At 42.8% G+C, this 24,796-nt stretch overlaps 1 protein-coding gene across 1 annotated transcript in view; it reads right to left on the reverse strand.

The window, feature by feature from the left end:
- Positions 1-1,686: 1,686 nt before the first annotated feature.
- The window catches only part of TRAPPC9 (trafficking protein particle complex subunit 9), a 645,843-nt gene continuing 622,733 nt past the window's right edge, over positions 1,687-24,796 (reverse strand). Inside the window, exons 22-23 of the mRNA XM_069731953.1 lie at positions 4,495-4,718; positions 1,687-2,830 (exon numbers count right to left, since the gene is read on the reverse strand). Coding sequence (XP_069588054.1) covers positions 2,651-2,830; positions 4,495-4,718 — 404 coding nt within the window. The 3' untranslated portion in view covers positions 1,687-2,650. The remainder of the gene's footprint in view (positions 2,831-4,494; positions 4,719-24,796) is intronic.

The raw sequence follows: 24,796 nt of genomic DNA on the forward strand, positions 1-24,796 counted from the left end.
TACATGTAGAATAATGCACAGCTCATAGTCATCCATGTAGCATAATGTACAGCCCATAGTCATCCATGTAGAATAATGTACAGCCCATAGTCATCCATGTAGTGTAATGTACTACATACCCCTGCATATAATGCACAGCCCAGTCATCCATGTCATATAATGTACAGCCCATAGTCATACATGTAGAATAATGCACAGCCCATAGTCATCCATGTAGTATAATGTACAGCCCATAGTCATACATGTAGAATAATGCACAGCCCATAGTCATCCATGTAGTATAATGCACAGCCCATAGTCATCCATGTAGTATAATGCACAGCCCATAGTCATCCATGTAGTATAATGTATATTCCACAGTCATACATATAGTATAATGCATAGCCCATAGCTTCTGCCTTACCAATGGCAATACATGAGGTGGGACCACACATGTGAGACATTTCTGCGATATCCTTTATCTTCTACTTAAACGGGTGGCTAAAGCTTGTCTGTTTATTTTTCTAATTTTTTCTCAGAAACGGTGCCGCTCTTCTCCATGGTCTGAGTTTAGTATTCAGTTTCATTAATTGGAATATGTACACCATGGACAACAATGGGCCTCTTTAGGGAAAAAAATAAAGACACCCCTTTAAGGTCATCAAGGAGAAGTGGAGTCCTATTCCATTATGTTTTACCCTGAATTCACATCATTACTTGTCCCCTGAATGGCAACAAGGACTTTTTGTGAACCCTTTTGTCAACGGACTGAAATGGTGGTTGCCCAAAACAAGTAGTCACCTGACTGCAAATGGCGACATTTAGCTTGTGAAGGGGAACACAGGGAGCGGACTCCGGTGAAGGAGGGAGGGCTGATGGGTCAAAAGGAGACAAAAACAAAGGAGTCCAAAAATAAGAAACCTGCAGTGTTCATCATAGGAAGTTCAATCATCAATACTACCCTAGCCCATCAGGAATGTTATCATTAGTACCAGAAATGCCCTGGCCCACCAGGAATATTATCATTTATCTCTTTACTGCCCTAGCCCATCAGGGATGTTCTCATTAATCCTTTCATTGCCTTGAGCCACCAGGAATATAATTAATCTCCTCTTGGCCGTAGCCCACCTATTAATTGTGAAGGAGAGAATGGCTAATTAAATCAATTATTAACTTCAGATGTAGTGAGGCAAGATGGCGTCTGCATCCTGGAACAACGCCCTGGAAGGGATTCTTGGAATGTGAAGTGGATACACTGGAGAGTCGGCCATATATGGAGCAGACCTAACATGGACCCATCACAGACTGACATGATGGTTGTTCAGGAGATGTGCGACACCCTTTTTCTGCCTGTTACATGATCTTTTGTTCTGTACTAATACAATCAGTTGTGTGCCAGACTTTGCTGAGAGAGGAGCACGTATCTGACCTCTGTGTCCGATGTAATTCTTCTATGCGTGCACTTGGCTCATATTTATTAGGTCAGGGCCAGGCAATCACTGAGATCTCACTTTATCACCCCCACAGAGTCAAGGACAAGTACTAATTCCCTGAGGATACAGACGATGGTGGTCGGGTAACGGCATGTATGCGACTTGAATACGGTGCTAGTAGCTCTTAACCGCAAGTGTGCGAATCGCGTGACTGCTGCTCGCACCGGCAATGGGCAGCAATCTAATACCATAATAATAAATGATACCACTCCGCCATGCTTTATTCATTTAATACAGTTAAATCAGGGTAAGATACAGAAGCGACCATCACTAATTCTTCCAACACTTGTGCCGACGTGATAATTTCGAGGGGGGGTAATCACACAGTCGCCCCCATAGCACTACTTTACTGGAGAGGAGTGAAATCACTTCAACTACTACTAAAAAGGAGCTGCCAAAAATACTGTAAAAGGGACTATTGTGGTAACTGGCGAGCAGGTTAAGACACCAATTGGACCCATACGTCTCACTGGTCCAAGGAGACAGATAAAAGGGGTCCACACTGAAAGCCAGAGACTTTGGCTGACAGGTTCCCCACCCGAGTCCCACAAACTCATGTACACTTGGATTGGCAGTCATGACTTCCCAACGGGGAGAGGGCAATAAGCAGCTGAAGACACCTCGGGAAATGTCCAGCAGGACTTCCAACATGTCTGATCTTTCTTCTTCCTGACGGCAGAGGACTTTTGCGCCTACGTATAGTCTTCTGATCCCACCTAAATCGATCGGCTTGGCTGACGTACATCTAATGTTTGGGCTCCTTTAGAAAACAAGGAGTTGTAGTCAGTAGTGATGATTGTTTTCTGAACCTTTGAACGTACGATGGGTCTCGGTGAAGGAACCACAATTATATCCTAGCTGCAAACACAAGACGTGTCTGGAAATCTTCAACCACCGGCTCGGCTAAAAGGGAGAAATAGAGACAGGCACCTCCCATCAACGCAAAATGGGAGTAGACAAGACCAGACCGTCAGAAGACGAAATGCAGCCGCTCAGTACAGGGAAGGCTTTTCTACTTCACAATGTGGAGACTTGTAGACGTGTAATCATTGGAAATGGGTATCTGGAGGACATCCATGCTTCATCTAAGTTTCATCTCACAGTGCAGCTACAATGACAGACACCGGCTTATAATGTCACATTTATATACACAGATGTGGCCGGCCCCTGAGGTTCCCTCAAAAGTGAGTTTCACTGACAGTGTCAATGGCACGGATGTGGACGCTGGGGAGGCAGAACCATGAGAGGGGCAGTTCTCGTCCGGAGTTGTCATCTTGAAACTTTATGTCCAAGTAAAAATCACCAGTGTATAGAAACAGTAGAGAACCGAAGCAGACAGAATGTTCTGTAGGCTCGACCTGCAGAAAAGAGGGAATCCTGAGTTATATTCTGTATTATACTCCAGAGCTGAACTCATTGTTCTTCAACAATTTAAAACTAAACATTTCTTTCAAAAAAATAACCATAATGTCTGAATGAATCTGTCAGTAGGATCTTCCTTCCTAAACCGTCTATATGGGCATGCAGGTCATAAGATGGTGACTAAAATGATACCTTGATATCTATAATCTGATATCTTTTTCTTAAGCTGTTAAGATCTAAGGGCCGTACATAGATCTCCCTGAGAAATTGCATTAAGAGCTTATTTCAATTGAAAGGGGGAGTTATCAGTGTGAGACATGTAATGACTGATAGTCGGCTCTCCTGATCAGTGCAGAGCTGAGTGTGATTACAACTAACAGTACAGCAGAGCTGAACTTTCTCTCATTACAAACACTTCTGCAGCTGCAGCTCTCCTCCTGTAGTGCTGTCAGCTCAGCTGTACTGCTCCCACACACACACACACACACACACTGGCTGCCTGTGTCATGGAAGCTGAAGAGGGTTGATCGTACTGACAGATTCACTTTTTAAAAAAAAAAGATGAAAAAGAAAAATGTGAAATATTTTTTACAATTTTTTGGACTTTTTCTTCTGATATCGCGAAAAAACACTAAAATATAATGACTGAAAAATAAAGCCTAGTGTAACACAAAAAAAGACCTAAACGATCAAAAACTTTAAAAGGGATTGTCCAATGAAAACAAGACAAAAACCTATAAAATCTGTGGTGGTTCGAATACTGTGACCCGCACCAGTTAGCAGAGCAGGCAACTGTCGAAATGGAGCAGCAGTGCGCATGCTGGATCCATTCACTATCTAGGGGGCTCTGCGCTTGTCGTTTTTCGGCAGCTGTATAGAAAATTAATGGAATGGTAGTCGGGCCCCCACCTGTGACTCCATTTTCTAATGGGGATAAAAGTAATAGGAGAGGTGATGATAACTCATTTTCAGAGAACAAACCCTTTAAAACTTTCAAGCCCACATTTAATAGGTGGTGCTAGAATTCTTGTCTTCTTCCTCTCTGAAGAGACAATTTGCATATTTAATTTCCCAGAGGAGCATGCATGGCCTATAAGTCTCCTCACTATAACATGCCAAGCTTGACTTGTCACTCACCACAAAGAGAAACGTTACTCTTTAGACCACAGTCCAAAGCGTCTCACCTAGCCAAATCAGATCTCATACTTTGCACTGCTGAGGCTTCAACACCCCGAAACACGTGTTTGCAAATTGAGAATCTGGTTCGGCTTCAATCCTAAGACATATTGCAAGGCTCGTTAAAGGGTCAATATTGACTTTTAGGGTTGCTGCTTTCATTAGGTGGTACTAGAGTTTTAGTCGTTTTTCTCTCTGAAGGGACAATATGCATAATTAATTTATCAGAAAAGCATGCGTGGCCTATAAGTCTCCTCACTCAGGCTTGGCTTGTCACTCTCTACAAGGAAAAATGTTACTCCTCAGACCCCAAGCCCACATCTAAGGAGTAACATGAACAGGTTAAAATTTGTATGGCACACAAGTATAAAATACGGTACAAAGCTGGAACACCTTTTAGCTGACCCCACATTGAAGTTTAGGTATTTTATACATTCAGAACTTTAGTCTCGGGAATGGATCAACGACCTCGGAAAATACTCACAGAACCAATAAAGAAAGTGCTGGAGCCGACGAATGTGACAATGTTTTTCAGGTTGTAGTTATGGACCCCGTTCTGATAGTCTTGGTACGGGATGACGGAAAGGGCAAACGGGCCCACCACGGTGGTACTGCAATTAGTCAATTTAACTTCGAGGTGTATGGGATCGCCAACCCTACAGTCCGCAATGATGTCACAGTCACAAGGTTTCCCGTCCACCAACACATCTGTAACACAAAAACATTGAAGTATGAATATTTGTGAACATTTTTTAATTTTATTTTTTACTTCATAAAATAAAGTGACCCCGATACAGTAATGTAGCCCACCTATATACCCTTTCACCAGTAAGGATTGCCAAGAGAATACTGTTTTGTTGTGTGCTTCGCTATAAAATCATTACAAGCCTGGGTAAAGAAAGTTCTAGTTTATCTCCAGGCTTAAAAAAGTTGTCCACTTATCCTATTGGAGCATTTGGGGGTCTCCTTCCAGGAGTCGGGAAGTGCATCTACATAAAAGATTAGATATATAATCTGCTACTCACTAGCCACATAATCTGCTGCTCACTAGATACATAATCTGCTGCTCACTAGCTACATAATCTGCTGCTCACTAGCTACATAATCTGCTGCTCATTAGCTACATAATCTGCCGCTCACTAGCCACATAATCTGCCGCTCACTAGATACATAATCTGCTGCTCACTAGCTACATAATCTGCTGCTCAGTAGCTACATAATCTGCTGCTCAGTAGCTACATAATCTGCTGCTCAGTAGATACATAATCTGCTGCTCACCAGCCACATAATCTGCTGCTCACTAGCCACATAATCTACTGCTCACTAGCTACATAATCTGCTGCTCACTAGCCACATACTCTGCCGGTCACTAGATACATAATCTGCTGCTCACTAGCTACATAATCTGCTGCTCACTAGCTACATAATCTGCTGCTCACTAGCTACATAATCTGCTGCTCACTAGCCACATAATCTGCTGCTCACTAGCCACATAATCTACTGCTCACTAGCTACATAATCTGCTGCTCACTAGCTACATAATCTGCTGCTCACTAGCCACATACTCTGCCGGTCACTAGATACATAATCTGCTGCTCACTAGCTACATAATCTGCTGCTCACTAGCTACATAATCTGCTGCTCACTAGCTACATAATCTGCTGCTCACTAGCCACATAATCTGCTGCTCACTAGCCACATAATCTTCTGCTCACTAGATACAGAATCTGCTGCTCACTAGCCACATAATCTGCCGCTCACTAGATACATAATCTGCTGCTCAGTAGATACATAATCTGCTGCTCACTAGCCACATAATCTGCTGCTCACTAGCCACATAATCTACTGCTCACTAGCTACATAATCTGCTGCTCACTAGCCACAATCTGCTGCTCACTAGCCACAATCTGCTGCTCACTAGATACAGAATCTGCTGCTCACTAGCTACATAATCTGCTGCTCACTAGCCACATACTCTGCCGGTCACTAGATACATAATCTGCTGCTCACTAGCTACATAATCTGCTGCTCACTAGCTACATAATCTGCTGCTCACCAGCTACATAATCTGCTGCTCAATAGCCACATAATCTGCTGCTCACTAGATACATAATCTGCTGCTCAGTAGCTACATAATCTGCTGCTCAGTAGCTACATAATATGCTGCTCAGTAGATACATAATCTGCTGCTCACTAGCCACATAATCTGCTGCTCAGTAGATACATAATCTGCTGCTCACTAGCCACATAATCTACTGCTCACTAGCTACATAATCTGCTGCTCACTAGCCACAATCTGCTGCTCACTAGATACATAATCTGCTGCTCACTAGATACATAATCTGCTGCTCACTAGATACATAATCTGCTGCTCACTAGCTACATAATCTGCTGCTCACTAGATACATAATCTGCTGCTCACTAGCTACATAATCTGCTGCTCACCAGCTACATAATCTGCTGCTCAATAGCCACATACCGTAATCTGCTGCTCACTAGATACATAATCTGCTGCTCAGTAGCTACATAATCTGCTGCTCACAGCTACATAATCTGCTGCTCAATAGCCACATAATCTGCTGCTCAGTAGCTACATAATCTGCTGCTCAGTAGATACATAATCTGCTGCTCACTAGCCACATAATCTACTGCTCACTAGCTACATAATCTGCTGCTCACTAGCCACAATCTGCTGCTCACTAGATACATAATCTGCTGCTCACTAGATACATAATCTGCTGCTCACTAGATACATAATCTGCTGCTCACTAGATACATAATCTGCTGCTCACAAAAAACTCATTACCATAAAATGTAACTTTTAATTATTATCAATAAAAATACACAGCAAAAAGCGACTCTACTACACGTAACCAGGCCATATACACTAGTCAGAATTTCTTGTGATGGTATCCAAAAGAAACAATAGCACAGGTCTTCATTTTCCTTATAATTCCCTAATGTGCCCCCTACCTACTGCAGAGGTTGGCACACTACCTTGAACGCAATAGTGGCGTCCCCTCTCAATGATGGCAACCCCTAGATCCACCCTGTTGCTCCCTTGCTAGCCAGAAATGATGTCTGGTCATAGCCACCAGGACTACATGTATTAAGAAATTGGGTATGTGAACGGTTGATCATTTGGATGTTTTGGGTTGTCATTTTGATTTAAAAAGAGAAAACACAGTAGTTTGACAATAAATGGCTTCACCCAACCACTAACCATGGGATGTTACCATCAGGTTGGTTTTCCCAACTAAGGTACCTCCTAGGATGATCCATGAACATCTGATAGATAGGAGTTCCCACCCGTGACCTCAACCCTTGGAGAGAATAGAGGGGTCTTCTGACCAGAGAACTTGCTTAATTTCCCACCAGAATGCCCCAGATGACTTAATGCACCCAACCACGGAAACTATGGTGCCTCAAAAGGTCCTTCTGTTCCACCAGAGGAGACCAATACAAGAAATGATCTGTAATAGTTGGTGGTACTCCCTTAACACAAATCTCAAGTTGCACCTCTTGGTCAAAAAGGGATCAGAAGTGGACTCCTTGGAACTGTAGGGATGCGCCTGGTAACCCCACACGTAAGGGCTGAGAAATTTTGCAAAAATAACGAGCACACACGACAAGCCATTTCCTGGCTCTGTTCCACCACCATAAACTCTCCGGGACGCTCATCAGATGGGTTTATTACAATATTACTTCTTTATAGTTTACAATATCTCGCTCCGGAAACATTATCCCTGGGAATCAATGTCGATAAAGACAAATCCTCTGACTCGTCATGTACCGGCGGCATCATAGCCTTGGCGTCTCACGCGCCCCGCTCTACTTGATGTATATTCAGTACAAATACTCGTGTGAACTACAATCTACTCTAATGAACTCAAGATAAAGTGTATGATGTCGGGATGAGAGTCTTCTGCGACATCTGTCTGAAGTGGAGATTTCTCCCGGAATCGATGGGTTTTGATAAAACTTGAAAGTTTCACTTCTAAAGAAACAAGTAAGTTATAGGTAAGAGAAATTACTGAGTTCGCCCGGGCTCATGTGTTTCAGGACAGTCGTAAGAAGTCTACAATATCCAACATCATAATCTACCGGCTCATCTTATTTTCCATTGGGGGGGCTCTAGCCAATCTGCCCCCTAAACATTAACATTAAAGGGGTATTCCCATCTCCAAGATCCTTTCTTAATATGTAGTAGGTGTAAGAATGAAAATTGTAGATCTGCGGGGGCGGAGCATGACTTCTGCCTGGTCATGCACGCCCTGCCCTCGCAGACTTTGCCCCTGCACTGGCCATTTATCAGTATATCAAACTTTCCTGGAGTGTTTCTTTAACTACGCTGAAGACTATTCTCAACATGTAATCATGACAAATTCTGTAGCTTCTATCTCCCAACCGCTATATCCCAGCTGGAAGGTGAATTTAATTATATTACTGGATAAAAACACAAGGGAGTAGCCGAACTTCTTTCACTTCTAAATCGCTCTGGTTTAATGTTTAATAGAAGTTTCAGAGCCTCAGTAATTTTTGCAGCAGGCAGGAAAGTGCTGGATAAAAATAGGCCAAAGCAATCAAATAAATGAAGCAATATTGATGATATCATGAAGCCTCCCCTGCTCTGGGCCAAAGGACGAAGACGAGGCTGCACCTACCAACAAGTAGACAGAGATGGATGGCTTCATGAGAGAGACTATATATTTAATGTAGACAAGACCAAAATATATCAGATAGAGGTGGGTTGAATGCACATTTGGCCGACTGCAATCTTATCCAACCCCCACTGACCAATGCTTCACTTCCTCGACACAATCGAACAGGGCAGAGACCATCCATCATACATCAGATTGTCTGGTGGGTTCAGACTACGTTAATGTCTTTGTGGGATTTCAAGGGGTTGTTTGGCCAAAATGAAACTTTGCCCAGTGGACTGAATACTGTATGTAAAACATAATATAAATTTATCTTACTCATCTACTGGCATCCACCTAAATTCAGCAAGACACTATGTTCTGCGAGGAAAAAGGAAGCGGTGATATCACTCTTCAACCAGACAGCTACGGCATGTGTTTGGCTGTAACTGTTAGGTGACTTTTAGCAGCACATAACCATAAAACATCCATTGCAGCACTGCTGAAATCACGTGACTGATGCAGCTAATCACCAGCAGCAGTGGTCCAATGGTTGGTGGAACGGTGAAATCACTGCTTCATGTCTCTATTTAGACCACGGAGTAGCCGGTGTTCGATTCTTGTTGATGCCGGTAAGTGAGTAGGACTAAGATTGTTATGTTTTACATATTTAGTCTCCTGAGCCAAGTTTTCCTTTGCCCTTGCAACAATCCCTTTAAAGCGACTCTCAAGGAATGTAATAAAATAGCTCTGTCATGTAATTCAAGCAGCAGGCCATCCTAGTCACGTGACGGAACGGACTAGAGTCTGAGGAAACACAACACCCGAGACCTCTGTCTCAACTGATCGAGGACCTGTATCATAAGCACACATGCCTCCATGAGACAAGGAAAAGGGAAGTGACAAGAGAAAAAAATATCTTCTCCTTGGCAGGCTGTGCATAGAGGACTGAGACTGGTGGAAAAAGTTTTTGTGCTCAGTCAAAAAAAAAAAAGATTAATTTATTCTCCTTTCACAGCCTTTCTACTAGTTATTCAGAGGTATGTGTGCTTACAACACAGCTCCTCTGTCAGTTGAGACACAGGTCTTGGGATTTGTGTTTCTTCAGACTGCAAACCATTCTGACTAGGATAGGCTGCTGTTTTAATTACATGACGGGGGCATTTTATTACATTCTTGGTCAGGTTCTTTCTTCCCAATGAGAACAGCACCTTACTTTAGATGACATCTTAGATTGGATGGCAAGATGGAGGCCTTATTTTCAAAAATGGGAAAGTATGGATGAAGTACAAAAACCACGTAGTTGATCTTAGGATGATACCTTAGTTTGGACCCAAAGACATCAAAATTATGGGTAAGAAGAACCCCTATAAAAGTTATAGCTGAGAGAAAAAGATACCCATAGACAATAGATGGCAATGAGCTATTCCTCCTGACTCCTATATACGTGCATGCTCCACCAAAGTGTGCATGTATTCTCAATAGACAGGTGGGAATAATGCAATGTCAGAATCCTCTACTGTTCAAATACGACATGCGCCATCCTTCTTTATGTCAGTATGTGTTATCAAGAGAAGGCAAGACCATTCCCACCAAATCGACAGGCTCAGCCAACTTTCACAGTATCTTTGGCTTTGAAGGACCATTAACTCCCTGATGCCAGGCAGCTCCTAACTCATTAATTGATGGACGTGGACAGTTGTGTAAATGGGACCCAATAGATCAGAAAACCTCATGGAAAATTGCTTTAGGTGGGCCGGCCAAAAGTGGACACTTTACAAAAGAAACAGTCTACACTCGAATTGTAATTTCACGGAGAACACAAGTAAACAGAGCAAGATGTCTGGTGTGTAAGGCTTCTTATCCATGTAAGGGTTAAGGCGGTAGGTAGATAGCGCAAATAAGATTAAGATGAAAACAGACCCTTTAATTGAGAACAGCAGTGTCCCATAAAAGGGAACAATCACCACGTGTCATCTATTACCAGGCACTTATAGAGCATGAAGCACCCATGGAAATACTGGAGTCATAATGACATTATCACCAATTTACACAGAGCAGGAGCCGAGATTACCGGGCGTATGTCACGGGATCTGGTCCTCGGAGAGCGCGGCGGGGCACTGCTGCAACCACGGACCATCTGGAGGGACGCAGAACGCTTATTTGTTTGCAGAGTCAATGATGCTGAAGCCCTACACCAGAGATGGAAGCTTCTCCACGGGGGGGACTTTACTGATTTGGGGTAAACAGAGGGCGAAGTCGGTGGAATAGGACCCAATGTGGACGCCACCATCTTTAGTGGGGACCGTTCAAAACTTTGCAAGGAGCAAAATCAATTTGACGCTTTTCCAGGGTGGAGTCCTGTGCAAAATGATAGGTAGTGAGAATGACTGACCATGGCTCTCTGAATAGATGGGGGATCAGGCATGCTCTTCACACGGCGGACCCTCATTCCTGTGGGTGCAGAGGTCACACCGACACTGATCGTGATGACGGCGGCGGAGTGTACGGGATGTTTGCGCACAAGCAATTTTCAGTTATACCTGAAAACAAGTCTGGATTGTATCAATGGCTCTCCATAAAATGAGTTTCTTCCAAGATCTTACATAGGACTGCTGGTAAGCCAAGTGCCTTGTGTAAGGTCAGAGATGTCCTAGAAGTGTGGTATAAAGGCGGAGCGCTTCTTGCGACGAGAGATAATGAGGCTACTCGGTAACACAGGCGAAATCTGTGCAACATGAACTCATCTTCCGCCTTTCGCTGCTACCATGCAGAACGCGAGAGGCGGCTGCCGAGCTCCAGGGGGGCGACAATCTGTTACCGTCCAGGCAAGAGGGAGTTAAACATGTGACAATAAGAACAGGAACATATGCCTCAGATCAGTCATGGCTCCTCCGGCAGATGGAGTGCACCGCAGCGCTAATGTTTAACAAGGCCACAATGTCTCCTGACTTTACTGCACAGATAAGAGGCGCCATGATGAGAGGAGAACGAGGGGTGGGCCGGCGGAAAGCGATAACGACGAGTTATAACAAGAGAAACGTCAATATAGTGCTCAGAAATAGTGAGTGCAGCTCTGGGGTATAATACAGGAGGTAACTCAGGATCAGTAATGTAATGTATGTACACAGTGACTGCACTAGCAGAATAGTGAGTGCAGCTCTGGGGTAAAATACGGGATGTAACTCAGGATCAGTAATGTAATGTATGTACACAGTGACTGCACCAGCAGAATAGTGAGTGCAGCTCTGGGGTAAAATACAGGATGTAACTCAGGATCAGTAATGTAATGTATGTACACAGTGACTGCACCAGCAGAATAGTGAGTGCAGCTCTGGGGTATAATACAGGATGTAACTCAGGATCAGTAATGTAATGTATGTACACAGTGACTGCACTAGCAGAATAGTGAGTGCAGCTCTGGAGTATAATACAGGATGTAACTCAGGATCAGTAATGTAATGTATGTACACAGTGACTGCACCAGCAGAATAGTGAGTGCAGCTCTGGGGTATAATACAGGATGTAACTCCGGATCAGTAATGTAATGTATGTACACAGTGACTGCACCAGCAGAATAGTGAGTGCAGCTCTGGAGTATAATACAGGATGTAACTCAGGATCAGTAATGTAATGTATGTACACAGTGACTGCACCAGCAGAATAGTGAGTGCAGCTCTGGGGTATAATACAGGATATAACTCAGGATCAGTAATGTAATGTATGTACACAGTGACTGCACCAGCAGAATAGTGAGTGCAGCTCTGGGGTATAATAAAGGAGGTAACTAAGGATCAGTAATGTATGTACACAGTGACTGCACCAGCAGAATAGTGAGTGCAGCTCTGGAGTATAATACAGGATGTAACTCAGGATCAGTAATGTAATGTATGTACACAGTGACTGCACCAGCAGAATAGTGAGTGCAGCTCTGGAGTATAATAGAGGATGTAACTCAGGATCAGTAATGTAATATATGTACACAGTGACTGCACCAGCAGAATAGTGAGTGCAGCTCTGGGGTATAATACAGGATGTAACTCAGGATCAGTAATGTAATGTATATACACGGTGACTGCACCAGCAGAATAGTGAGTGCAGCTCTGGGGTATAATACAGGATGTAACTCAGGATCAGTAATGTAATGTATGTACACAGTGACTGCACCAGCAGAATAGTGAGTGCAGCTCTGGGGTATAATACAGGATATAACTCAGGATCAGTAATGTAATGTATGTACACAGTGACTGCACCAGCAGAATAGTGAGTGCAGCTCTGGGGTATAATACAGGATGTAACTCAGGATCAGTAATGTATGTACACAGTGACTGCACCAGCAGAATAGTGAGTGCAGCTCTGGGGTATAATACAGGATGTAACTCAGGATCAGTAATGTAATGTATGTGCACAGTGACTGCACCAGCAGAATAGTGAGTGCAGCTCTGGAGAATAATACAGGATGTAATTCAGGATCGGTGAGGTAATGTATGTACACAGTGACTGCACCAGCAGAATAGTGAGTGCAGCTCTGGAGTATAATACAGGATGTAACTCAGGAACAGTAATGTAATGTATGTACACAGTGACTGCACCAGCAGAATAGTGAGTGCAGCTCTGGGGTATAATACAGGATGTAACTCAGGATCAGTAATGTAATGTATGTACACAGTGACTGCACCAGCAGAATAGTGAGTGCAGCTCTGGGGTATAATACAGGATGTAACTCAGGATCAGTAATGTATGTACACAGTGACTGCACCAGCAGAATAGTGAGCACAGCTCTGGGGTATAATACAGGATGTAACTCAGGATCAGTAATGTAATGTATGTGCACAGTGACTGCACCAGCAGAATAGTGAGTGCAGCTCTGGAGAATAATACAGGATGTAATTCAGGATCGGTGAGGTAATGTATGCACACAGTGAAAATACTTTTTATTGTTGTTCATTGATTATAACCTGAGATAACAGGAATATTTTGCCGTACAGGATAGCAGCAGTGTATACATGGAAGTAGACTGGATAAACTGCTGCTTCTGAGATCATAGCTGGAACAAATCGTGCAGAACAAGGACAGCATCGTCTGCCGTGAAGCAATGGAGAGCTGGATACAGCAGGTGCTGCGCTCTCCTCTCAATCGGCACAGGTAAGGTATGGCAGATAAGAGGAGCGCTGCATCTGTTCAGCTCAGACAATGCTCCGTGTCTGCTCCTCGCTGACACACAAGTCACCACCTGAGCTGCAACAAACCCTTCTACTCCACAAATCACAATAACACAATCTTAATTACTTCATCTGATTTTTTTCATTGATTTCAAAGGCGTCTCTGCCATCAAAATAAATGACTATCGCTGTAACTGCAAAGTCAATGGCCACCGAAAACCTGAAAAACAGTCCAATTATAATTGACTGTAAGGGGTTAAAAAAATCAAAACCTGAAAGTGAATATTGTACGGAATTCATTTTTTAAGCCAAAAAACCAGTGTCCGCACATTGCTATTAATTACCTATTAGTTCCCATCTCTGCTCATGTTCAGTGGTCAAGAAGTAAATATGCAAAAGAAAAACAGAGTAATATACAAAGGAAAACACGGGAATCATCACAACCTAGAAACACTAGATCTATCCTGTATATGTGTATCACAGTTATATTACTGTACATAGGGGCACTATTATAGTAGTTATATTATTGTACACAGGAACAGTATTATAGTAGTTATATTCTTGTATATAGGGGCAGTATTATAGTAGTTATATTATTGTACACAGGCACAGTATTATAGTAGTTATATTCTTGTACATAGGGGGCAGTATTATAGTAGTTATATTCTTGTACATAGGAGCAGTATTATAGTAGTTATATTCTTGTACATAGGGCAGTATTATAGTAGTTATATTTTTGTACATAGGGGCAGTATTATAGTAGTTATATTCTTGTACATAAGGGGCAGTATTATAGTAGTTATATTCTTGTACATAGGGGCAGTATTATAGTAGCTATATTCTTGTATATAGGAGCAGTATTATAGTAGCTATATTCTTGTATATAGGAGCAGTATTATAGTAGTTATATTCTTGTATATAGGAGCAGTATTATAGTAGTTACATTCTTGTACATAGGACAGTATTATAGTAGTTATATTCTTGTACATATGGGGCAGTATTATAGTAGTTATATTCTTGTACATAGGAGCAGTATTATAGTAGTTATATTCTTGTACATATGGGGCAGTATTATAGTAGTTATATTTTTGTATATAGGGGGCAGTATTATAGTAGTAATATTCTTGTACATAGGAGCAGTATTATAGTAGTTATATTCTTGTACATGGGGGGCAGTACTATAGTAGTTATATTCTTGTACATAGGAGCAGTATTATAGTAGTTATATTCTTGAACATAGGGGGCAGTATCATAGTAGTTATATTCTTGTACATAGGAGCAGTATTATAGTAGTTATATTCTTGTACATATGGGGCAGTATTATAGTAGTTATATTCTTGTATATAGGGGGCAGTATTATAGTAGTTATATTCTTGTACATAGGAGCAGTATTATAGTAGTTATTTTCTTGTACATAGGAGCAGTATTATAGTAGTTATATTCTTGTACATAGGGGCAGTATTATTGTAGTTATATTCTTGTACATAAGGAGCAGTATTATAGTAGTTATATTCTTGTACATAAGGTGCAGTATTATTGTAGTTATATTCTTGTACATAGGAGCAGTATTATAGTAGTTATATTCTTGTACATAAGGGGCAGTATTATAGTGGTTATATTCCTGTACATAGGGGCAGTATTATAGTGGTTATATTCCTGTACATAGGGGCAGTATTATAGTAGTTATATTCTTGTACATAGGGGCAGTATTATAGTAGTTATATTCTTGTACATAGGGGCAGTATTATAGTAGTTATATTCTTGTACATAAGGGGCAGTATTATAGTAGTTACAGTGGGGCAAAAAAGTATTTAGTCAGTCAGCAATAGTGCAAGTTCCACCACTTAAAAAGATGAGAGGCGTCTGTAATTTACATCATAGGTAGACCTCAACTATGGTAGACAAACTGAGAAAAAAAATCCAGAAAATCACATTGTCTGTTTTTTTAACATTTTATTTGCATATTATGGTGGAAAATAAGTATTTGGTCAGAAACAACATTTCATCTCAATACTTTGTAATATATCCTTTGTTGGCAATGACAGAGGTCAAACGTTTTCTGTAAGTCTTCACAAGGTTGCCACACACTGTTGTTGGTATGTTGGCCCATTCCTCCATGCAGATCTCCTCTAGAGCAGTGATGTTTTTGGCTTTTCGCTTGGCAACACGGACTTTCAACTCCCTCCAAAGGTTTTCTATAGGGTTAAGCTCTGGAGACTGGCTAGGCCACTCCAGGACCTTGAAATGCTTCTTACGAAGCCACTCCTTCGTTGCCCTGGCGGTGTGCTTTGGATCATTGTCATGTTGAAAGACCCAGCCACGTTTCATCTTCAATGCCCTTGCTGATGGAAGGAGGTTTGCACTCAAAATCTCACGATACATGGCCCCATTCATTCTTTCATGTACCCGGATCAGTCGTCCTGGCCCCTTTGCAGAGAAACAGCACCAAAGCATGATGTTTCCACCACCATGCTTTACAGTAGGTATGGTGTTTGATGGATGCAACTCAGTATTCTTTTTCCTCCAAACACGACAAGTTGTGTTTCTACCAAACAGTTCCAGTTTGGTTTCATCAGACCATAGGACATTCTCCCAAAACTCCTCTGGATCATCCAAATGCTCTCTAGCAAACTTCAGACGGGCCCGGACATGTACTGGCTTAAGCAGTGGGACACGTCTGGCACTGCAGGATCTGAGTCCATGGTGGCGCAGTGTGTTACTTATGGTAGGCCTTGTTACATTGGTCCCAGCTCTCTGCAGCTCATTCACTAGGTCCCCCCGCGTGGTTCTGGGATTTTTGCTCACCGTTCTTGTGATCATTCTGACCCCACGGGGTGGGATTTTGCGCGGAGCCCCAGATCGAGGGAGATTATCAGTGGTCTTGTATGTCTTCCATTTTCTAATTATTGCTCCCACTGTTGATTTTTTCACTCCAAGCTGGTTGGCTATTGCAGATTCAATCTTCCCAGCCTGGTGCAGGGCTACAATTTTGTTTCTGGTGTCCTTTGACAGCTCTTTGGTCTTCACCATAGTGGAGTTTGGAGTCAGACTGTTTGAGGGTGTGCACAGTTGTCTTTTTATACTGATAACAAGTTTAAACAGGTGCCATTACTACAGGTAATGAGTGGAGGAAAGAGGAGACTCTTAAAGAAGAAGTTACAGGTCTGTGAGAGCTTGAAATCTTGATTGTTTGTTTCTGACCAAATACTTATTTTCCACCATAATATGCAAATAAAATGTTAAAAAAACAGACAATGTGATTTTCTGGATTTTTTTTTCTCAGTTTGTCTCCCATAGTTGAGGTCTACCTATGATGTAAATTACAGACGCCTCTCATCTTTTTAAGTGGTGGAACTTGCACTATTGCTGACTGACTAAATACTTTTTTGCCCCACTGTATATTCTTGTACATAAGGGGCAGTATTATTGTAGTTATATTCTTGTACATAGGAGCAGTATTATAGTAGTTATATTCTTGTACATAGGAGCAGCATTATTGTAGTTATATTCTTGTACATAGGTGCACTATTATAGTAGTTATATTCTTGTACATAGGAGCAGTATTATAGTAGTTATTTTCTTGTACATAGGAGCAGTATTATAGTAGTTATATTCTTGTACATAGGGGCAGTATTATTGTAGTTATATTCTTGTACATAAGGAGCAGTATTATAGTAGTTATATTCTTGTACATAGGAGCAGTATTATAGTAGTTATATTCTTGTACATAGGGGCAGTATCATAGTAGTTATATTTAGTCCCATATATCTGTAAATGATACCTTGAGAAGAGTGAACAGGAATCTGGATAATCAGTGAGACCTCTCTACATACTGAGCTCTGTGTAATTTACTCTGCTTTACTCACTGATGGTTTGGTCCCAGGAGAGTAAGTTTCCTGATAACTTGCAATAAAGTTTAATGGAGCAGGAGATTGGCCTTACAAGACATTTTGGTAGATGCTGGAAACCTATGATGAAAGGTTACCGTATGTATAAAAGGTTAATAGCGTTATATCAGATCATTATATTGGGCTCTCCCAACACAATGAATGCAGCCCAGGGAGGAGGGCGACCTGTTACACAGCACAGAGTGACGGTTTTATTTGTTGTTCTCTTCGCACTCATCGCGTCTGCAGCTAATCATTTGCTTTAATAAAACAAGAGCCATCTACCAGCAGCTTGGAAAGCCTATGTTCCTGACATGTACTTTTAGCACCGGCTAGCAGACAGAGGTGAGACACGTAAATGCAGATTACATAAGATCAGCTGCATCTCCCTCCTCCCCCTCTCTGCACAGAGCACGCTCACTACACCCTCCCATAGACTTTTTTTGTTTTTTTCTGAAGGTTTAAAAAAAACAAAAAAACAAATAAATAACCTGATGATAAAATAAAAATAACTATTCAATATGGTTGTACAGCACGAGTATTTATGCATTGGGGAAAAAAAAATACAGAAAGGTGCGAATCTTACGCGAGAATTTGTTATATAGCTTCAGCTCAATAAATGAGATTTTAGAATTCTCATCTAATCGTTGACCTGTGGATTTTACATTCTGATGACAAAATCCGCACGAAACCCCAAGATTCCACATTGTACGACTGTAAGATCCTTCTAATCTCCGGCAGCGAAGCTCCATGAATCAGCGCCGTTATGTAAATATGTCACGGCTCGTTTCGCCTTGCCGTACAGCCGCGAGCCGCAGCGCGCACGCCGGCCGTTATGTCATGAAGTTTATGGCCATTATTAAGATGTACATTAAGGCAATCTCTACGGAAGTAATTAGAAGGGTATTCATTTGGATGAAATCCAGGAGATAATGTGCGCAGAAAATCGAGGCGTGTGGGGGTAGCGAGATGGAGCGCGAGTGGCTAAAATCAGAGAATATACAGAAGCCACGGAGCTGAATGTATCCATTAACTCATTAGTAGCACAATCACAACAATCCAAAGAACACAGTTTCATAGGGAAAAAATTGAGCACAACACGGCCATTAAGTCTCCTTACACCTTGCCTTTGACACAGCCGCCGGGCTACTTACAACATATGGAGCACCAGTCTTTATTTCTCTTTTCTTTTGTCTAGCTGTTGGTTGTTTTTCGCTTTTTATTTTCTCTAAATTTTTCTAATAGTTTGTTCCTTTTTCAGTCTTTTTTTTTCTCCTGTTTCTTAGGTTTGTCATTATGATTGCGGAATTTGTTTTAAGGCTATTTTTTTTTCTCAAATGTATTCCTGTCCCTCCCTCCAGGAGTGATTTTATGTACATCTGAAGGTTGTGATAACATTTTTGCAACATTTTAACATTTTCATGTGATTTCTTGCTCGAAAAAGGACAGAAAAAAATAATAAAAAAAGCATTTTTTATTTTGCACAAATGTGATGAACTGTGGGTGCCAAAATGAAGATCTTGGCACAAAAAAAAAGTCAAACACGGAAAAAAAAAAGCCGCAAGGGTTGAATCGGGGACAAGGTGTCTTGGAATGGACAAATACATGTGCAGCGCCCTTGTTTGGCACAGGACTATACCGTGATACAGTGTCTGCCATTAACTCCCTTCACCTGTGAGTGATATTATTGAGAAGTGGAAGGAATGGCAGCAAATCGGCCACGAAGTGGAGACCCCATAACTTTACAGAGTGGGGGGGCCGAGTGCCGAGGAGCAGAGGGTAAAAAAAAGTCACCACTAGGGTTGAGCGACTTTTACTTTTTTAGGGTCGAGTCGGGTTTCGCGAAACCCGACTATCTCAAAAGTCGAGTCGAGTGAAATCAGCCGATTATGGCGGAAAGTCGGGGATCGACCGAAACACGTAACCCAATGCAAAGTCAATGGAAAATTTCTTCTCCTTCTCCCTCGTCCCTGAACAGAAAAGCTGGTGTTACACATTGCAAATCGCTACAGCGCACAAGCCACAAGATGGTGATAGGCGTCCACGCCCCTAAGACCTATGTCATCACTCTGCCCACGCTCCTTCATTGGCTGAAAAAATGGTTCCAAACGCGTCATACGAAACGCGACTTTGGCGCGAAGATCGCCGACCGCATGGCCGATCCCACACTAGGATCGGGTCGGGTTGGGTTTCATGAAACCCGACTTTGCCAAAAGTCGCCGACTTTTGAATTTGTCCGATCCGTTTCGCTCAAGCCTAGTCACCACCGCTCTGCTGACCCCATAACTGCAGAGTCCAGAGCTCTTCTGGTATAACAGGAGCACAAACACTGCGCCAACACCGAGAGCTTTATAGCGGTGCAGCTACATGCAGGCTACATCATGAAGAACAATGCTGAGCGTCAGATGGAGCCAACACTGGACTCTGGAGGAGACATGTTCTGTGCAGTGACGGATCGCACTTCTTTATCTGCATTTGATGGAGGAGTCTGGGTTTGGTGATTCCAGGAGGACGTTACCCCCTGACTGCATTGTGCCCTCTGTACAGATGGTGGAGGAGGATAATGCTATGGGGGATGTTTTCAAAGGTCAGATTGGAACCGTCACATTGTGGATAATTGCAGCTTCCGCTTTGTGGGAACAGTTTGGTGAAGACTTTTCCACATGATGGCGCCCAGTGTACAAGGTCCATACAGACAAAGGGGAGAACATGAGCGGCCGCACCGAGCCCGGACCTTAGCCAACACCTATCCTGGAGAGTGTGACCCCGGCCTACCCCCAATATAAGGGTCTGACCCCACAAATGATCTTCTGGATGAAGGGGCAAAAGTTGCCAAAGACATCTCCAAAATGTAGTAGAAATCCTTCCAAGAAGAGAGGAGCAGTTATATTTTTGGAGGGCAAGTCCATATTAATGGTTGGAGGATGAGAGGTGGATGTGGAGCACTTCCAATTAATTTCTGTCTTAAAATAAGAGACTAAACTAGTGCTATAACATCCATGAAGGTCTCCAAGTGATCCCGCAAACTGACAGAAGTGGCCGCAGCAAGGCCTGGCGGTGACGGGACCTCCACCTCGCTGTGTGCGGCTGCTCTGTCCTGCTCTTACGGCACAATTAGCAGTGTGCACGGCGTTCAGGGTAAAGAGGAGGCTCCCCATGGATTTATTACCACAACTTTATAATCCATTTCTAAATATTATATGATGTAACCAAAACCGGGGAAGCAGATTCTGCTCCAAGTACCGGACACAGCAACAAAACATGGAGCAAGTTACCATCCCATCAACAAAGGGTTAAAGACCGTGTAAATTGGCTGCCCAAAATACGTAACAATGGATCCTTATGATAAGCCATCGATGCTGGTGGTCCTCATCAATGGAAATAAAAAAAACTCCGCAGCATTGGGTAAAGCCTAGCTTACGGAGAATAATAACGGGATTTAAAAAGGCTGACCAATCAAAAACATTTCTCACCTGTCCATAAAGTAGTTACAAAATACAAGATTGCAGATGATTTCACAACTGGGACTCCCATTGTGGTGATCCAACCAGTGCTCCATTCAGCTGGGCTAGCTCCTTTTGGTTCACAGGCCCTGAATCGCGCAGTAGTGCGCATGTGCCACCATGGCTCCATCCAAACGGGAAACATGGGACCTCTGCTCTTATGATTGGAGGTGGTCCCAGTGATCTTCCAACTATTCTGTGCATGGCTCCTAACAGCCCTATCTCTGGAGGACTGCTGGGGACCCCATAAGAGATAGGCAAAAAGATTCAAACTACTACAAGTTTGAACCTTCCACTTTCGTTCCTATTAAGGTTCAGTCATTGTGGAATAGAGAGACCATTAAGGGTCTTTGTGCTGCTTTCCTCTGGGACACCGAGAAACTATTTGTGCAAAGCTGCCTTCTGGGACAGGAGACTCCTAAACACCAAAAATGGTGAACTGCATTTCAGAGCTCATTGGGTGTTCCCTGCTAGTGTAACTTCAGGTTAAGAGATCAGTGGGTGTTCCCTGCTAGTGTAACTTCAGGTTAAGAGATCAGTGGGTGTTCCCTGCTAGTGTAACTTCAGGTTAAGAGATCAGTGGGTGTTCCCTGCTAGTGTAACTTCAGGTTAAGAGATCAGTGGGTGTTCCCAGCATGTGTAACTTCAGGTAAAAGATCCGTGAGTGTTCCCAGCTTGTGTAACTTCAGGTTAAGAGATCAGTGAGTGTTCCCTGCTAGTGTAACTTCAGGTTAAGAGATCAGTGGGTGTTCCCTGCTAGTGTAACTTCAGGTTAAGAGATCAGTGGGTGTTCCCTGCTAGTGTAACTTCAGGTTAAGAGATCAGTGGGTGTTCCCTGCTAGTGTAACTTCAGGTTAAGAGATCAGTGGGTGTTCCCAGCATGTGTAACTTCAGGTAAAAGATCCGTGAGTGTTCCCAGCTTGTGTAACTTCAGGTTAAGAGATCAGTGAGTGTTCCCTGCTAGTGTAACTTCAGGTTACGAGATCAGTGGGTGTTCCCTGCTAGTGTAACTTCAGGTTACGAGATCAGTGGGTGTTCCCTGCTAGTGTAACTTCAGGTTACGAGATCAGTGGGTGTTCCCTGCTAGTGTAACTTCAGGTTAAGAGATCAGTGGGTGTTCTCAGCATGTGTAACTTCAGGTAAGAGATCCGTGAGTGTTCCCTGCTAGTGTAACTTCAGGTTAAGAGATCAGTGAGTGTTCCCTGCTAGTGTAACTTCAGGTTAAGAAATTAGTGAGCATTCCCTGCTTGTGTAACTTCAGGTTAAGAGACCAGTGGGTGTTCCCTGCTAGTGTAACTTCAGGTAAGAGATCCGTGAGTGTTCCCTGCTAGTGTAACTTCAGGTTAAGAAATTAGTGAGCATTCCCTGCTTGTGTAACTTCAGGTTAAGAGACCAGTGGGTGTTCCCTGCTAGTGTAACTTCAGGTTACGAGATCAGTGGGTGTTCCCTGCTAGTGTAACTTCAGGTTAAGAGATCAGTGGGTGTTTCCTGCTTGTGTAACTTCAGGTTAAGAGATCAGTGGGTGTTCCCTGCTTCTGTAACTTCAGGTTAAGAGATCAGTGGGTGTTTCCTGCTTGTTTAACTTCAGGTTAAGAGATTAGTGGGTGTTCCCTGCTAGTGTAACTTCAGGTTAAGAGATCAATGAGTGTTCCCTGCTTGTGTAACTTCAGGTTAAGAGATCAGTGGGTGTTCCCTGCTTGTGTAACTTCAGGTTAAGAGACCAGTGGGTGTTCCCTGCTAGTGTAACTTCAGGTTAAGAGATCAGTGGGTGTTCCCTGCTAGTGTAACTTCAGGTTAAGAGATCAGTGAGTGTTCCCAGCTTGTGTAACTTGAGGTTAAGAGATCAGTGAGTGTTCCCTGTTAGTGTAACTTCAGGTTAAGAGATCAATGAGTGTTCCCTGCTTGTGTAACTTCAGGTTAAGAGATCAGTGGGTGTTTCCTGCTTGTGTAACTTGAGGTTAAGAGATCAGTGAGTGTTCCCTGCTTGTGTAACTTCAGGTTAAGAGATCAATGAGTGTTCCCTGCTTGTGTAACTTCAGGTTAAGAGATCAATGAGTGTTCCCTGCTTGTGTAACTTCAGGTTAAGAGATCAATGAGTGTTCCCTGCTTGTGTAACTTCAGGTTAAGAGATCAATGAGTGTTCCCTGCTTGTGTAACTTCAGGTTAAGAGATCAGTGAGTGTTTCCTGCTTGTGTATCTTCAGGTTAAGAGATCAGTGAGTGTTCCCTGCTTGTGTAACTTCAGGTTAAGAGATCAGTGAGTGTTCCCTGCTTGTGTAACTTCAGGTTAAGAGATCAGTGGGTGTTCCCTGCTTGTGTAACTTCAGGTTAAGAGATCAGTGGGTGTTCCCTGCTAGTTTAACTTCAGGTTAAGAGATCAGTGGGTGTTTCCTGCTTGTGTAACTTCAGGTTAAGAGATCAGTGGGTGTTCCCTGCTTGTGTAACTTCAGGTTAAGAGATCAGTGGGTGTTCCCAGCTTGTGTAACTTCAGGTTAAGAGATCAGTGGGTGTTCCCTGCTTGTGTAACTTCAGGTTAAGAGATCAGTGGATGTTTCCTGCTTGTGTAACTTCAGGTTAAGAGATCAGTGGGTGTTTCCTGCTTGTGTAACTTCAGGTTAAGAGATCAGTGGGTGTTCCCTGCTAGTGTAACTTCAGGTTAAGAGATCAGTGGGTGTTTCCTGCTTGTGTAACTTCAGGTTAAGAGATCAGTGGGTGTTTCCTGCTTGTGTAACTTCAGGTTAAGAGATCAGTGGGTGCTCCCTGCTAGTGTAACTTCAGGTTAAGAGATCAGTGGGTGTTCCCTGCTTGTGTAACTTCAGGTTAGGAGATCAGTGGGTGTTCCCTGTTAGTGTAACTTCAGGTTAAGAGATCAGTGGGTGTTCCCTGTTTGTGTAACTTCAGGTTAAGAGATCAGTGAGTGTTTCCTGCTAGTGTAACTTCAGGTTAAGAGATCAGTGGGTGTTCCCTGCTTGTGTAACTTCAGGTTAAGAGATCAGTGGGTGTTTCCTGCTTGTGTAACTTCAGGTTAAGAGATCAGTGGGTGTTCCCTGCTTGTGTAACTTCAGGTTAAGAGATCAGTGGGTGTTCCCTGCTTGTGTAACTTCAGGTTAAGAGATCAGTGGGTGTTTCCTGCTTGTGTAACGTCAGGTTAAGAGATCAGTGGGTGTTTCCTGCTTGTGTAACGTCAGGTTAAGAGATCAGTGGGGGTTTCCTGCTTGTGTAACTTCAGGTTAAGAGATCAGTGGGTGTTCCCTGCTAGTGTAACTTCAGGTTAAGAGATCAGTGGGTGTTTCCTGCTTGTGTAACTTCAGGTTAAGAGATCAGTGGGTGTTCCCTGCTTGTGTAACTTCAGGTTAAGAGATCAGTGGGTGTTTCCTGCTTGTGTAACTTCAGGTTAAGAGATCAGTGGGTGTTCCCTGCTTGTGTAACTTCAGGTTAAGAGATCAGTGGGTGTTTCCTGCTTGTGTAACTTCAGGTTAAGAGATCAGTGGGTGTTCCCTGCTTGTGTAACTTCAGGTTAAGAGATCAGTGGGTGTTCCCAGCTTGTGTAACTTCAGGTTAAGAGATCAGTGAGTGTTCCCTGCTAGTGTAATTG

The sequence above is a fragment of the Ranitomeya imitator genome, chromosome 6 (genome assembly GCF_032444005.1).
Source record: "Ranitomeya imitator isolate aRanImi1 chromosome 6, aRanImi1.pri, whole genome shotgun sequence".
Taxonomy (NCBI): domain Eukaryota; kingdom Metazoa; phylum Chordata; class Amphibia; order Anura; family Dendrobatidae; genus Ranitomeya; species Ranitomeya imitator.